This window comes from Canis lupus, chromosome 25 (assembly GCF_048164855.1).
Source record: "Canis lupus baileyi chromosome 25, mCanLup2.hap1, whole genome shotgun sequence".
NCBI lineage: Eukaryota > Metazoa > Chordata > Mammalia > Carnivora > Canidae > Canis > Canis lupus.
In genome coordinates, this window is record NC_132862.1 from 25,165,246 (window position 1) to 25,179,237 (window position 13,992).

Here is a 13,992-nt window from a genome sequence, read left to right on the forward strand (position 1 = left end):
GTTGGACTATAATTAGAAGTGCAAGTTCATATTCTTATGGACAAAAACTTGAGATTTTCCTCAATAAGAGCAAGCATATGTTTTGACATCATGAGTAATAGCAGCTGGCATATAGTGACAGCCTTTCAAGCCACTTCAAGGGTTGCAAATCAAAATTTCTGCTTTTCTATTAAGAGTTGAGACCCACATCTAACATTGACAGTAATTCCTTTTCTTAATAGTGGCACTTGGTGGTGTTCTGAATACTGAATGGTTTGGTAATTTCTCTAACTTTAAAACACAACTGCATGACACAGAAGAATTGCTTCCCCTTCCTAGCAAAGAGAAGAATTTGGAGGGAGTAGAGGTGTGAAACAAACAGACAAAGAATTTTCCTTTGAATTGTGAAGTGTGAAAATAAAAGTCTAACCCTTTTCACTAAAAGAGTATCAGCATAAAGCTACATGTGTAATAAAATAAGCAAAATTTAGCTTGATGGCTTCACTTATTTTTTTAGTTATAAAATAATATTTAGAAATATTTGTGGCATTATCTCCTCCTTCCCCCCACCCACTCAAATATGAAAGCATCCTTGCAAGGAATGTAGCTTACAGGTGAAACAGGAACAGAAGTGGTAGAGGAATGCTAGAGAAAGAAGAATCTAGAGCAAGGCAGGTGCAAAAGTTATTTGATGCATCTGGAAACTTACATTGAAGTAGTGAGAGTTTTATTGTTGTCATTAACACTGAGTTTGTCTTTTTTATCTGATATATTGGATTTATCCTGTATCAAATTTAAAACAATGGACTATTTTGTTGCCATCTTCAAAAGCAAGGGAGTATTTATTTATTTATTTTAAGATTTTTTTTTTTTTTTTATTCATGAGAGACACACAGAGAGAGGCAGAGACATAGGCAGAGAGAGAAGCAGGCACTCTGTGGGGAACCTGATGGAGGACTTGATCCCAGAACCCCAGGATCACCACCTGAGCCAAAGGCAGATGCTCAAACACTGAGCCACCCAGGCATCCCAAGAGGAGTGGTTTTGAATGAAAGTTCATTGGAGGAAATCAAAAGTTCAGGGTTGTGGTGACTTCTCATTGACTAAGATATGGCTGTTCTCATTGGCTGAGCTATTGCTGGATTAGGACAAAATCTTCTCTCCTGAGTAGTAAAATATGCTTCCTCTTGCCCAGGTATGTAGAGTAAGCTGAAGGTAGTGGTACAGGTTTAAAGCTCCTTCTTTGAGACCTCTCAACCCCATTTTGAATGAGGTTTTCCTATACTCATTTGCACAGAATCCAAGTGGGTTACTTCTGGGATTTTAAACTTTTTGGCTTCCTGGTGCTGCCAAGAAGCCTAGATATAAAGTTAGTTGTATTTTATAACTTGGATGTAGGGACATTACAGCCTGTCCCCAATATCTGGTTTTGCCCCACAGTAGTTCTATAGAACATTTTTTATTCTTCGATTTTTATTTCACATCGATGCAGTGATGCTAATTATTTACATTGTAGACATGCTGCCTCACAGATAGCCTCTCTCAAAGACTATTGTAAGTTAATTTGTATCAGAGGTGTTTTTACTAAAATGTTGTGTATTCCTATAAAAATAGTTATCCCAGCAGTGATTTACATTTTTCTTTTTCTCCATGTCTTGTGGGGGGAGGGGACAAGACAAGCCCTAAGACAGTTAGTGACTGATGGTGGTTAACTCACTTCCTCATAGAGATAGTGTAATTATCATTCAAGACATCTAGTTATGTCTATGGGATAGAAGATGCATAGGCACAGAGTGTCCTCATGTTAGTAATTGAAGTCACTGGTCCTTAGTGCTTTGTGGTCTTGTGTGATTGCACATGAAGAGGAAGTAGTAAGGCATCTTGCTTTGGAAATGACTTTGGTAAATAATGCTTCATTCACTTAATTATAAAAACCATTCTGGGATGCTCTAGAGCTATTTACATAAGGCACAAAAAAAAACATGGCTTAAATTCTTCAGATTTTAATAGCATTCTTCCAGAAGTCATATTGTAAGCCAGGAATAATTTATCAGATGACATTTGTAATTTGCTTCTGAAAAAGTCTTCTAGCCTGTAACAAGTCCCTTCACCTTCACTTATGTTATAAAACATTAAAGACCCCAATTTTTGTCCTTTTTTTCTTTTAACTTTACTAAAATGATCTAATAGACCAGAAATTTCCATTACTTTTCTGATTCCTAATAACTTTGGATCTCAAGTCTCAGAGCCACTTCCTCATGAAGATGTCCTATAGCTAACTGTATAGCACTCTGGACTTTCCTATCACATTTGTATTTTTCCTGTTAACATGTTAGCTCCATGAATGGGGTACATGTATTTTGTCCACCACACATTCTCAACATATACAGCAGCTTCTAGTCCATCAGAGGTGCTCAACAAATAGATGTTGAATGAAAAGTCAGGTTCGACATTCGGCTATTTAAGAAGAGGCCCAGGAGATGGAGACCATGAGCCATGATAAAAATAAGAGATAACTCAAAAACCAAAATTGTGTATAGCTTTATTCATTGGCTCTTATTTAGAGAGTGGTAGGGCTCATGTTTGTTGTTGAAGTTTGGAGATTACATTGTATATCCATTATGATGTTAAGGAAATTCCGCTTTAGGTAAGGTACTGGTGAAAATAGATGTTCAACAAAAATCTGATTAAATTAATTGGCATATTAAACAAATTGTTGATTATCTGCTCCGTGCTTACCTTGGATATAGAGTGTTAAGCAAAAAAAGATAGGCTCCCTTCTGTGTCTATCGAAAGATGAATGGATAAAGAAGATGTGGTTTATGTATACAATGGAATATTGCTCAGCCATTAGAAACAACAAATACCCACCATTTGCTTCAACATGGATGGAACTGGAGGGTATTATGCTGAGTGAAGTAAGTCAGTCGGAGAAGGACAAACATTATATGTTCTCATTCATGTGGGGAATATAAATAATAGTGAAAGGGAATAAAGGGGAAAGGAGAGAAAATGAGTGGGAAATATCAGAGAGGGAAACAGAACATGAGAGACTCCTAACTCTGGGAAATGAACAAGGGGTGGTGGAAAGGGAGGTGGGCAGGGGGTTGGGGTGAATGGGTGACGGGCACTTGATGGGATGAGCACTGGGTGTTATGCTATATGTTGGCAAATTGAACTCCAATAAAAAAAAAAAAGGCTCCTTGCAATGATTCACACACACAAAAAAATACATTTAAAAATTCATTGATTGTTAGAAGTAGTAGATATATCCTCAAAGTCCAAAGATAAAAAATATTTTGTTCAAGACCTATATAATTCTTTGAAGCTGAAAGTATCTCTAAAATCTTCTTTAAAAAGGGAAGGGGTACCTGGGTGGCTCAGTTGGTTAAGTGTCTGCCTTCAGCTCAGGTCATGATCCTAGTGTCCTGGGACGGAGCCCCATGTCCATAAGGCTCCTTGCTCAGTGGAGAGTCTGCTTCTCCTTCTCTCTGCCTGCTGCTGACCCTTCTTGTATGACCTCCATCTCTCTCTCTCTCTCTCTCTCTCTCTCTCTCTCATTCTTTCTCTCTCCCCCCTCCCTCTCTCAAATAAATTAAATAAATAAATAAATAAAATCTTTTTTAAAAATTAAAAAGTATCTCACACAAAGATAAACTACATATTATAGTAGTCTAGCAATATAATGATACATTTTTTTCCTAGGGAATTAAATTTTTTAGTATACAGTAATGTAGTAATGCCATATATAGGACTTCAGAGTTTCTGATGATGTTCAGTGCCTCACCTTATTTTAATTCTCATAATCTGGGAGACAGATGGGATAGTTATTATCATGCTTGACTTCCAGCAAGGCACTGAGAGTTTGAGGGGACTGGCAATCCAGAATCTGAATTCCAGATGGTTAATATAATAAAGTCATTAAGAAGATAACCATTAATAGATGGAACAGTGAGAGGCAAAAAAATCTGGACAAAGATCCATCAGGTGAATTAGTGGTCCAGCAATATTTTGAGCTCATCTGTATGGTTGATCTGCCTAATTTATCCTTTCATTTACAGTAGTGTTTTTTTGTTGTTTATTTTATTAATTCAAGTACAGCTGACACAGTGTTATACTAGTTTCAGGTGCACAACATAGTGATCCCACAAGTCTATACATTATGCTACATGCTCACCACTAGTATAGCTACCATCTATCTGTCCCTGCACAACACTATTACAGTACCATTGATTATATTCCCTATCTTGTATTGTTTATTCCCATGCCTTATTCATTCCATAACTGGGAGCCTGTATCTCCCACTCCCCTTCACCCATTTTATATATCCCCCCCAGCATCCTTCCCTCTGGCAACCATCAGTTTGTTCTGTGTATTTATGGATCTGTTTCTGCTTTTTGTTTTTTTAATTCTTTTGTTTTGTTTTTGTTTTTGTTTTTTAGATTTTACATATGAATAAAATCATATAGTATTTGTCCTTCTCTGACTTATTTTCACTTAGCATAATACCCTCTAGGCCCATCCACAAATGGCCAGATTGCTTTCTTTCTTTCTTTTTTCATGGCTGAGTAATATTCCAGTGTGTTTATATGTGTGTGTGTGTGTGTGTACATATATATACCACGACTTCTTTTTCCATTCATATATTGATGGGCATAAAGTTTTTTAAAGTTAGCAGGAAGAATTTTATAGTATATTATATTCTCAGATTCAGTAGACATTTTCTGGCAGGGATACCAGGAGATACACTTGAAAAGAAAGGATGCAATGCCTTAATAAAAAAAATACTCTGTGCCAAAATAGTAATATTCATGTGGAAATGGATTACTAAAAGTTCCTTCTACATACCGTACCCCAAAAGGAGGATATTGTGTTCATATATCTTTCTGGTAGGACTGACCATTGCCAAGTTGAGATACTCTATATTTAACATAGCACCATGATAGTATTATCTCAATTAGTTAAAATTCCAGTGTTTTCTGAATTACGTTTTTCCTTTCTGTAAAGCTTTGGTGAGCTGTTACTGTGCCTTTAAGAGAATGCAAGTAGGTACTTGAGAAATGTTTATTGAAATGAAATTGCTTGTGTGAGGGCCAGCAGTCAACCAACTGGGAGAGTAGCAAGCAAATATTAACAGAAAAAAAGAAATGGCTCCCCTATCCCTGGCCTTTTGTTCAAGAGCTTTTAAAAACTTTTTATAGTATGTGAATATAATAGTTACATTTTACCATTGTTAAGATGAAGTTACATAAATCACTATTTTATCATGTTCCCTAAACCTATGGAATCTCAGTATTTTGTGGCTTCAACAAGTCAGTGAACTGTGCTAGGAGGAAAAGGATGAAAGAAGAAGGGAAGGAAGATGAATGGATCATCACACCAGGAGTTTGACGAGATGCTGGGTGTACATCATCTCCTATAATCTCATATAAACCTGGGCAACGTTAGCCCTCTTTAGAGACAGGAACACTGAGGGGTCCTACAATCCCACAGTCCCACAGCCTGGAAATTAGGAGGTAGGAGGCACCCAGCCTTTTTTTTTTTTTTTTTTTTAATACTTATTTATTTATTTATTTGAGAGGGAGAGAGAGAGTGAATACAAGTGAAGGGAGAGGCAGAGAAGGAGAGAGAGAATCTCAAGCCTACTCTGGTCTCGATCTCATGACCCTGTAGTCATGACCTGAAACCAGGAGCTGGTCGGCCAACTGACTGAGTCGCCCAGGCTTTATGTTGCTGCTGCTACTACTGTTGCTTCCCAGATAATGCTGCTTCTGGGCCCAGATTCTTGCCTGGGGGCCTGGGATTGCCAGTCAAGAACTCTCTTTAACAACCTGTGGGGCAGGAATTTTAAGTTGGCTTTTACAAGGCAAACTAAATGTTGTTATTCTTATTTTTTAATTAAATTAATTAAGTTTTAAAGATTTTATTTATTTACGAGAGAGAGAGAGAGAGAGAGAGAGAGAGGCAGAGACACAGGCAAATGGAGAAGCAGGCTCCTCACAGGGAGCCTGATGTAGGACTTAATTCTGAGACCCCAGGATCATGACCTGAGCCAAAGGCATATGCTCAACCACTGAGCCACCCAAGTGCCCCCATGCAGGGAATTCCTAATTGTCTACTGGCAAACACTTCGACTTTATAGTTTAAGTACTGTAACTTTATTAACTATACTTTCATAGCACCAGGTGTTCCTTTTACATACTAGAAATAGAGGACGTAAAAATTTTTCTTGTGCTGCATTAAGTGCCTACCTCAGCTACTAGTGATCTCACACTCTTTATTTATTTATTTATTTTAAAGATTTTACTTATCCATTCATGAGAGACACATTCAGAGAGAGAGAGGCAGAGACACAGGCAGAGGGAGAAGCAGGCTCCATGCAGGGAGCCTGACGTGGGACTTGATCCCCGGTCTCCAGGATCACACCCTGGGCTGAAGGTGGTGCCAAACTGCTGAGCCACAGGGGCTGCCCCTCACAGACTCTTGGAATTTTATTTTTCTGGTTTAATTTCTTTGTGCCTCCATGAAGCCCTTACAGTATATACTCATGTATTCCATTTATTCTGTTGGTATAATCCATACTTGCTTCAAATTCATGCAGAATGGCGTACTTAGTATCAGAATAGTTATTTTATGTACCAGTTCTGTAGATGTAAGGTCTTTCCCCAAAGAACTGCCGCCAATAGGCATTGTTTGAGCTAGTGGGAGATCCCATACCTGGTGGTTCTTGCTGAGCCAGCTAAAAGACAATGACACATTTCACTTTCAGGGGCAATTGGTAGGTTTTGAGAGTCCTGGGTACTATAAATAGCACTCCAGGGAACACTCAGGTACACTGAACATTTTCTTTGCAGTCCAGTTCAATGTTTGCAGAAAGAAAGTCACATGCTGTCTGGCTTGCACAAGTCACTTGCCCTGTAGCACCTCCTGAGTTCTAGACAGACCCACCCGGAGTGTACATTTTCTCATAAACACAGCATTTGCTTTCAGCGTACTTTGCGCCTTTGTTTATACTGTGTTCTCTGCCCCGGCAAAATCCTATTCATCCTTTAAGATTCATCTCGAATGAGAAAGCTTTCCCTGAGTTGGCTTGGCAGAAATCTGCCCTGTCTTCTTGTGTGGGATTCTCCGCAGCACTTAGAGCATACGTCCTCTACGACCTTTGCTTTAGAGTCTGTTGTATAAGTGTCTGTGTTCACAGTCTCCCCACAACCTCAGTGGGGAGTCCTCAGGCCTGTGACTTTTTGTATCTTTTTGTATTTTACCCTCCCCCCCAACCCTTAGCATAGGAACAGCCACATTTGTCGAGTGAATTGCAGATTGTATGAATGAGTGAAATTGCATTCAGATGGGGGATAGAACTCATTGGTGCTTGTTCCCAGTTGAATGCCTTGAGAACTAATCCTATGTTTAGTATGGATTTTTCCTCTTTGCCCTAGCAGCCACTCTCTATAATGTACACGGTCAATTTGATACAATATATGTTATATTTAAATACACTTCAGGGAATTAATTTTTATTTTATTTTATTTTATTTTATTTTATTTTATTTTATTTTATTTTATTTTATTTTTTATTATTTTATTTTTTATTATTTTATTTTATTTTATTTTATTTTATTTTATTTTATTTATTATTTCTTTTTTTTAGTTTCAAAGGAACAGGCCAACTTATTCCTTACAAACTTCTTGGCATCTTCCTTTCTCCATGCTCTTTTGGTCTGCCCAGTCTTCAATCAAATTCCTCCAACGGGTCTGCTATAAACAATGATTTTGTGAGCGGTTGTGTGTTCTCTGCAGTGAAAACCCGCCTTGTTTTCTGTTGCTAGGCAACCCCATTCCAGCTGCCCTTGAAGAAATGCGCGGTGGTGGGAAATGGTGGGATTCTGAAGAAGAGTGGCTGTGGCCGTCAAATAGATGAAGCAAATTTTGTCATGCGGTAAGAGAGAGCACCCACCGCGCGGCCTCTGCCTTCTCTCCTCTTCCCCACCCCCTCCCACAAGCCCTGGGGCCTTTCAAAACTAGTCACTTGTGATTAATCAATTGTAACTGCTCTTTAGCTTCCCTTCAAGTTCATTCACATACAAGTGAATTTAGAAGAGGGCCCCGGGAGCGAGGGAAATGCTCCAAGAAAGTACAAAGCCAAGAAGGGCTCAGACATCATGGGGAGACCCCAAAGCAGAAACACTTAGATTTTGTTTTAGATTTGAAAATTGTCTATAAACAAATATTTTCACTTATTCATTTCACTCTACACCCTTTACTTTTTTGTTTTTCACAAAAGCATTTTGGCGTAGCAAGTGGGATTTGAAGATAGATCTGATCTGTGTATGGCTGGGAGGAGGAAGGGGCCATAACTTTTGAGCAGCAAGGAAGCTTGGTTAAGGTACTGAGCAGAGGGGTGAGATGTCTGTCACTTGGAGGGGATAACAGGACGCTTCTGCAGGGATGTATAAAAAACTGCTAAGATGCATCCAGTCAGGGGTAGAGACCATATACCTGTAGTGGCACCAGCCTGCACTGTTGGGTGATTTTGACCCGAAGTGAAGATAGCAAATGATTGGATTGACATGGGTTTGGGGTTGTCCAGGTGAGAGGGAAAGAAGGAGCTGAGTGACATCATGGAGGATCCTGGTAGAGAGAGCGTAGGGTGACATACCTTGAAGTCTGACCTATATAGGAAGTGGGCACTGAGAGGCATAAACAAGAGAGGAAAGATATCAATAGGGTCAAAGAACAGGGTCATTCAGAACCTGGAGGGAGTGGGTGATGGGACAGATGGGATAATAAGAACTAATGTCAAAGTGTGGCCCACTGGAGTGTATGATTTCAGAACTCAGTTTGTTGAGGGGATGACCAATCTGTGGCAGAAAAAGAGATTTGTAATTGAAGAAGCATAGGAGCTTTGAAGCTATGTTGTGGAGGATTCTTTCAGGTGGGCCCCAAAGTCTCACTGACATGGGAATGACCATGACCCAGGTGCCATAGGCTCCAGAGTCGGAAGGCTAAGGCCTGCAGCAACACAGAGGCAGAAAGCTGAGCCAGGGAAGGGGGTGGCAGCATGGGATTTGGATTTTGTGATCATTTTTAAGGACAAATAGAGAATAGTTAAGAAGTGGTCCAATATGGCTAAGAGAACACTAAGCCACCTCTGAGTTTTGAGCTCAGTGGAGCAGGCAAGGGTGAAGACACTAGTTGACAGTGTTTCAGTGGAAGCCATATACTTGGGGGAGGGCCAAGTTCCCACTCAGAGAATGGGAGTTGGGCTTCTTAAAAGACTTTTTATCTCACTGGTGAAGCCTGTAGAGAGTGGAGAGGTCTTTTTGTATCTTTCCTTCAAGGAAGTGCCCTGCCATGGTTTTTCCAGTGTAGGGATGTGTTTTCCTCTCCATTACAATTGTTATTATTGCAATATAAACGATAGGAAAATGTAGAAAATAAAAATGTAGTTCTTGTAAGTAAATCAATAAGTCAATATGTTTATTGAGCTCCTGCTAGGTATTAGGTGTTAGCTGAGTATAGAAATGGTATGTTAAATAATTGTGTCTTGCTTGTAGAACCTGGAGATGTGCTAGTGCTCTGATAGGGGTAATTCAAAGACAGATGGTGAGGGATCAAGGAACTTCTGAGAAGTGGTATGTGGAGTGTGAATCCTATCTCCACTTCAGTCTGAACACAGGAAGAGTCTCTCTGAGGCTCTAATGTTGGAAAGACACCAAGTGCTGCCACAGTGCAGTGAGATGAGGATGGGGAGATATTTTAGCTATGGAAGTGGCCACAATCACCTGGAGAGTTTAGATAGATGAAAAGAGCAAAGGCCCCCGGCCAAATTCAGTCACCCACTCCAATATACTGGTATTACGTAGAGGCTGAGGGGCCAGTGAACAACACAGAGGGAAGGGGACAGCCCTTGTCACAAACTAGCACTGTGACCTATGGCATGTCATTTTACCCTTGCTGGGTCTCAGCATATAAGGGAGTGGGAGCAGAAAATTCCTCAAGCCTTTCCTTTGTAGAAACTGGTTCTATCTGTGATTATATGAATACTATGTCATTGTAACAGTTCACGTAGTCTAGTTTATATTTTCAGCTTGCTCTCAAGTATGTTTATTTGCTCTTTCCCAAAACACTGTAAGGAACAAGGAGGAGTAGTTATTATACTCACAGATTCAGGGAACTTAAGTGATTTCAGGAGGTCTTAATATAGTCTGTCAGGAGGCAGTAAAATAAACATATTTTTATATTATTCCTCAGGGGTATATGTGTGTGTCACTATATTTAGGAAGATGCATATTTTAAACTTAACATGTCAAAGACCAAGCCTAAGCTTTTAAGGAGTTATATTCACTTTTTGCAAATAAACAAGACTAAATTTGCATTCTATAAAATCAACAATTCAGAATTGATGAGTGTGCGTGGTTAGGGTGCACAGCACAGTATTAAGCATAATGTTCATAGAATAATGAGAGGTGAAGATTAAGAATTCAAAGAATTAGAGCTATGTGTACACGCGCCTCTGATTTAATTTCCAGAATAGACCATTTTCTTTTTTTTTAAATTGAACTATAATTAACATATAACATTATATTAGTTTACTCTTACTCCCACCCCATCCCTTCTAGGAACCACCACTCTGTTCTCTCCACTTCTGAATTTTGTTTTGTTTTGTTTGTTTCGTGTTTTAGATTCCACATATAAGTGAAATCACACTATTTATCTTTCTCTGTGGATTATTTCACTTACTATAATATCTTCAGAGTCCATTTCCGTTGTGGCAAATAGTGAGATTTCATTCTTTCTTATGACTGAGTAGTATTCCATTGCATATAGACTTCATCTTCTTTATTCATCCATTGATGGACACTCTATGTCTTTTGATTGAAGAATTAGTCCACTTATGTTTAAGGTAATTATGGAAAGGTATGGACTTTTGGCATTTAGTTCATTGTTTTCTGGCTGTTTTATAGTTGTTCCTTGTTTCTTCTTACTTTGCTCTCTTCCCTTAGGGTTTTATGTCTTTCTTCAGTACCTAGTTTAGATTCCATTCTCATAATTTTTTTGTGTATCTCCTCTAGGTTTTTGCTTTGTGGTTACCATGAGGCTTACAGGTCTCAGCCTTTTATACCCACTAGTCTATTTTAAGTCGATGTCAAGTTAAGTTTGAACATGTACTAAAACCCTACATTTTTACTCCTCCATCCATGTTTTGTTTTTGATGTCATGTTTTACATACTTTAATTTCGTGTATCCTCCAACTAATTATTGTAATTATAGTTATTTTTACTATTTTTATATTTTAACCTTCATGATAACTTTATTATATATATTTCCTTTACCAGTGACATTTTTAGTTTTATATGTTTCCTTGTTCCTAATAGGTGCCCTTTCCCTTATGTACTTACTTATTTTTTAAATATTTTATTTATTTATTCATGAGGAACACAGAGAGAGAGGCAGAGACATAGGCAGAAAGAGAAGCAGGCTCCCTATGGAAAGCCCAACAGGGGACTTCAATCCCAGGACCCCGGGATCATACCCTGAGCTGAAGGCAGATGCTCAATCACTGAGCCACCCAGGCGTCTCTCCCTTCAGTTTAAAGAAGACCCTTTAACATTGCTTTTAAGGCCAGTTTAGTGGTGGCCTTTTTTTGCTTGTCTGGAAAACTATGTCTCCTACAGTTGAATGATGACCTTGCCAGGTAAAATCTTGACTGCCAGTTTTTGCTTTAGCACTTTGAATGCATCCTACCACTCCCTCTGATCTGCAAGGTTTCTGTTGAAAATCTGCATGTAGTCTTATGGGCATTCCCTTATACGTAACACATTTTTTTTTTCTCTTGCTGCTTTAAGATTCTGTAAGGTTCCATCTTTAATTTTTGACATTTTAATTATAATGTGTTCTGATGTGGGTCTCTTTAGGTGGGCTTTCTAAATCTGAATGTCAGTTTCCTCCTTCCCCAGGTTAGGGAAGTTTTCAGCAATCATTTCTTTAAATAAGTTTTCTATCTTTTTCTCTTTTCCTTCTGGTACCCCTATTATGCATATGTTGATCTGTTTGATATTGTCTCAGAGGTTCCTTAAGCTGTCTTCACTTAAGATTTGTTTTGTTTGTTTTTGCTTTAATTTTTTTTTTTTTTTTTGGTCTTCCTGTTGCTCTGTTTTGATGAGCACTGTCTTGTCTTTCAGGTCACTGATTCTTCCTTCTGTTTAATCTCATCTTCTGTTGAACACCTTTACTGTATTTTTCAGTTTAGTTAGTGTATTCTTCAGCTCTGTGACTTCTGTCTGGTACTTTCTTATATTTTATATCCCTTTGTTGAAGTCTTTCTGTGTTCATCCATACTCCTGAGATTGGTGAGCATCTTTGTGATCATTACTTTGAACATTATCAGGTAAATTACTTATCTCCATTTAATGAAGGTATTTTCCTGGGGTTTTATCTTGTTCTTTCCACTGGAGAATGTATCTCTTTTCCTCATTTTGCTTTACTCTCTGTGTCTGTTTCTATGTATAATGTCAAACAATGTGTCTCCCAGTCTTGAAGGAATGGTCATAGGAAGATTGGGGTGTGGCTTAGTCTGCTGTCTATATCTGACCAGGGAGTGGTAGCCTGCCAGGAACTGTTTCTCTAATTGTTTCAAACCTGTGGGGCCCAGATATACAAGTTCCCCTTGGCTCAGAGACATATGTTTAAGGGGCATCACTTGTGCATTCTGAATGCACCTGCTAGCTTTGGTGACATGGGTCCACAGGAGAGTGCCAGACTGGGGCATGTCTTTCCACAGGCTTTGGGAGGGCAAATGAGTGCTGAGATACTGGCAAACACACTTGGTAAGTTTGGCATTTTGCATCTTTTAAAGGGGAGAATGGGAGCACCATTCTAGGGGAAGCAGCACCAGCAAGGTAGGAGAGTGCAAAAATGCCACATAGCAGCATCTCCATTCCTGGAGAGAGTTCCAGCAGACGCCTGCCCTTCTGGCAGGTGCTTTAAGATTAGCCAATTAATTTCTTTCACATATGGTCTAGGTGCTTTTCAACTTGCTGTTTTTGTACAGGTACCCAGAGTAAGTGACCTGCACATGAGCCCTTTAAAGATGAAAGTCTCAGCTTCTCACAGTACTTTGGGGTCTTCTAGGTGTAAGTCATGGTGGTTTCCTTTCTTTCTTTCTTCTTTCTTTCTTTCTTTCTTTCTTTCTTTCTTTCTTTCTTTCTCTTCTTTCTTTCTTTCTTTCTCTTCTTTCTTTCTTTCTTTCTTTCTTTCTTTCTTTCTTTCTTTCTTTCTTTCTTTCTTTCTAAGATTTTGTTTATTTATTCATGAGAGACACAGAGAGAGAGAGGCAGAGACATAGGCACTGGGAGAAACAGGCTTCCTCCGGGGAGCCTGATGCAGGACTCAGTCCCAGGACTCCGTGATCATGACCTGAGCCAAAGGCAGATGCTCAACCACTGAGCCACCCAGGTGTCCCCATGCTAGTTTTCAAAGCCAGATGTTTTGGGGCCTTGTCTCTCTGGTGCAGGTCCCAAGGGTTGGGGTGCATGATATGAGGATCAAATACTTTGCTCCTTAGGGATATAATCTGTATTTGTGAGATCCATCCCTGCCATGCCAGTAGTGGGGTTTTTGATGAGACCATGTCTCTGCCTCTTCTACCTTTCTTGATTTGGCCCTTTTATCTTTTTGTTGTGGAGTTGCTATTCAGCTTATTTTGAGGTCTTTTCCAGGTAGAATTATTCTAGAGATAGCCGTAGATTTGGTGTATCAATGGAAGGAGGTCAGTTCAGGGTCTTCATATGCCACCATCTTGAATTCTTGCAAAGAATAGGGCCATTTTCATAACATATTTGAATTTTTAAAAAGCCTCGTTTATGGTTTACAATATGGGAGTAATTGTTATAAATTGTTTATAAACTATTCTCATTTGACCATTTTTGGATATACTTTTTTTTTTTTAAAGATTTTATTTATTCATGAGAGACACAGAGAGAGAGGCAGAGATACAGGCAGAGGGAGAAGC

At 39.0% G+C, this 13,992-nt stretch overlaps 1 protein-coding gene across 1 annotated transcript in view; it reads left to right on the forward strand.

Annotated features, from left to right (window-relative positions):
- ST8SIA1 (ST8 alpha-N-acetyl-neuraminide alpha-2,8-sialyltransferase 1) overlaps positions 1–13,992 on the forward strand; it is a 152,417-nt gene that overhangs the window by 78,362 nt on the left and 60,063 nt on the right. The window contains exon 3 of the mRNA XM_072798714.1: positions 7,808–7,917. Within this exon, the coding sequence (XP_072654815.1) occupies positions 7,808–7,917 (110 nt within the window). The remainder of the gene's footprint in view (positions 1–7,807; positions 7,918–13,992) is intronic.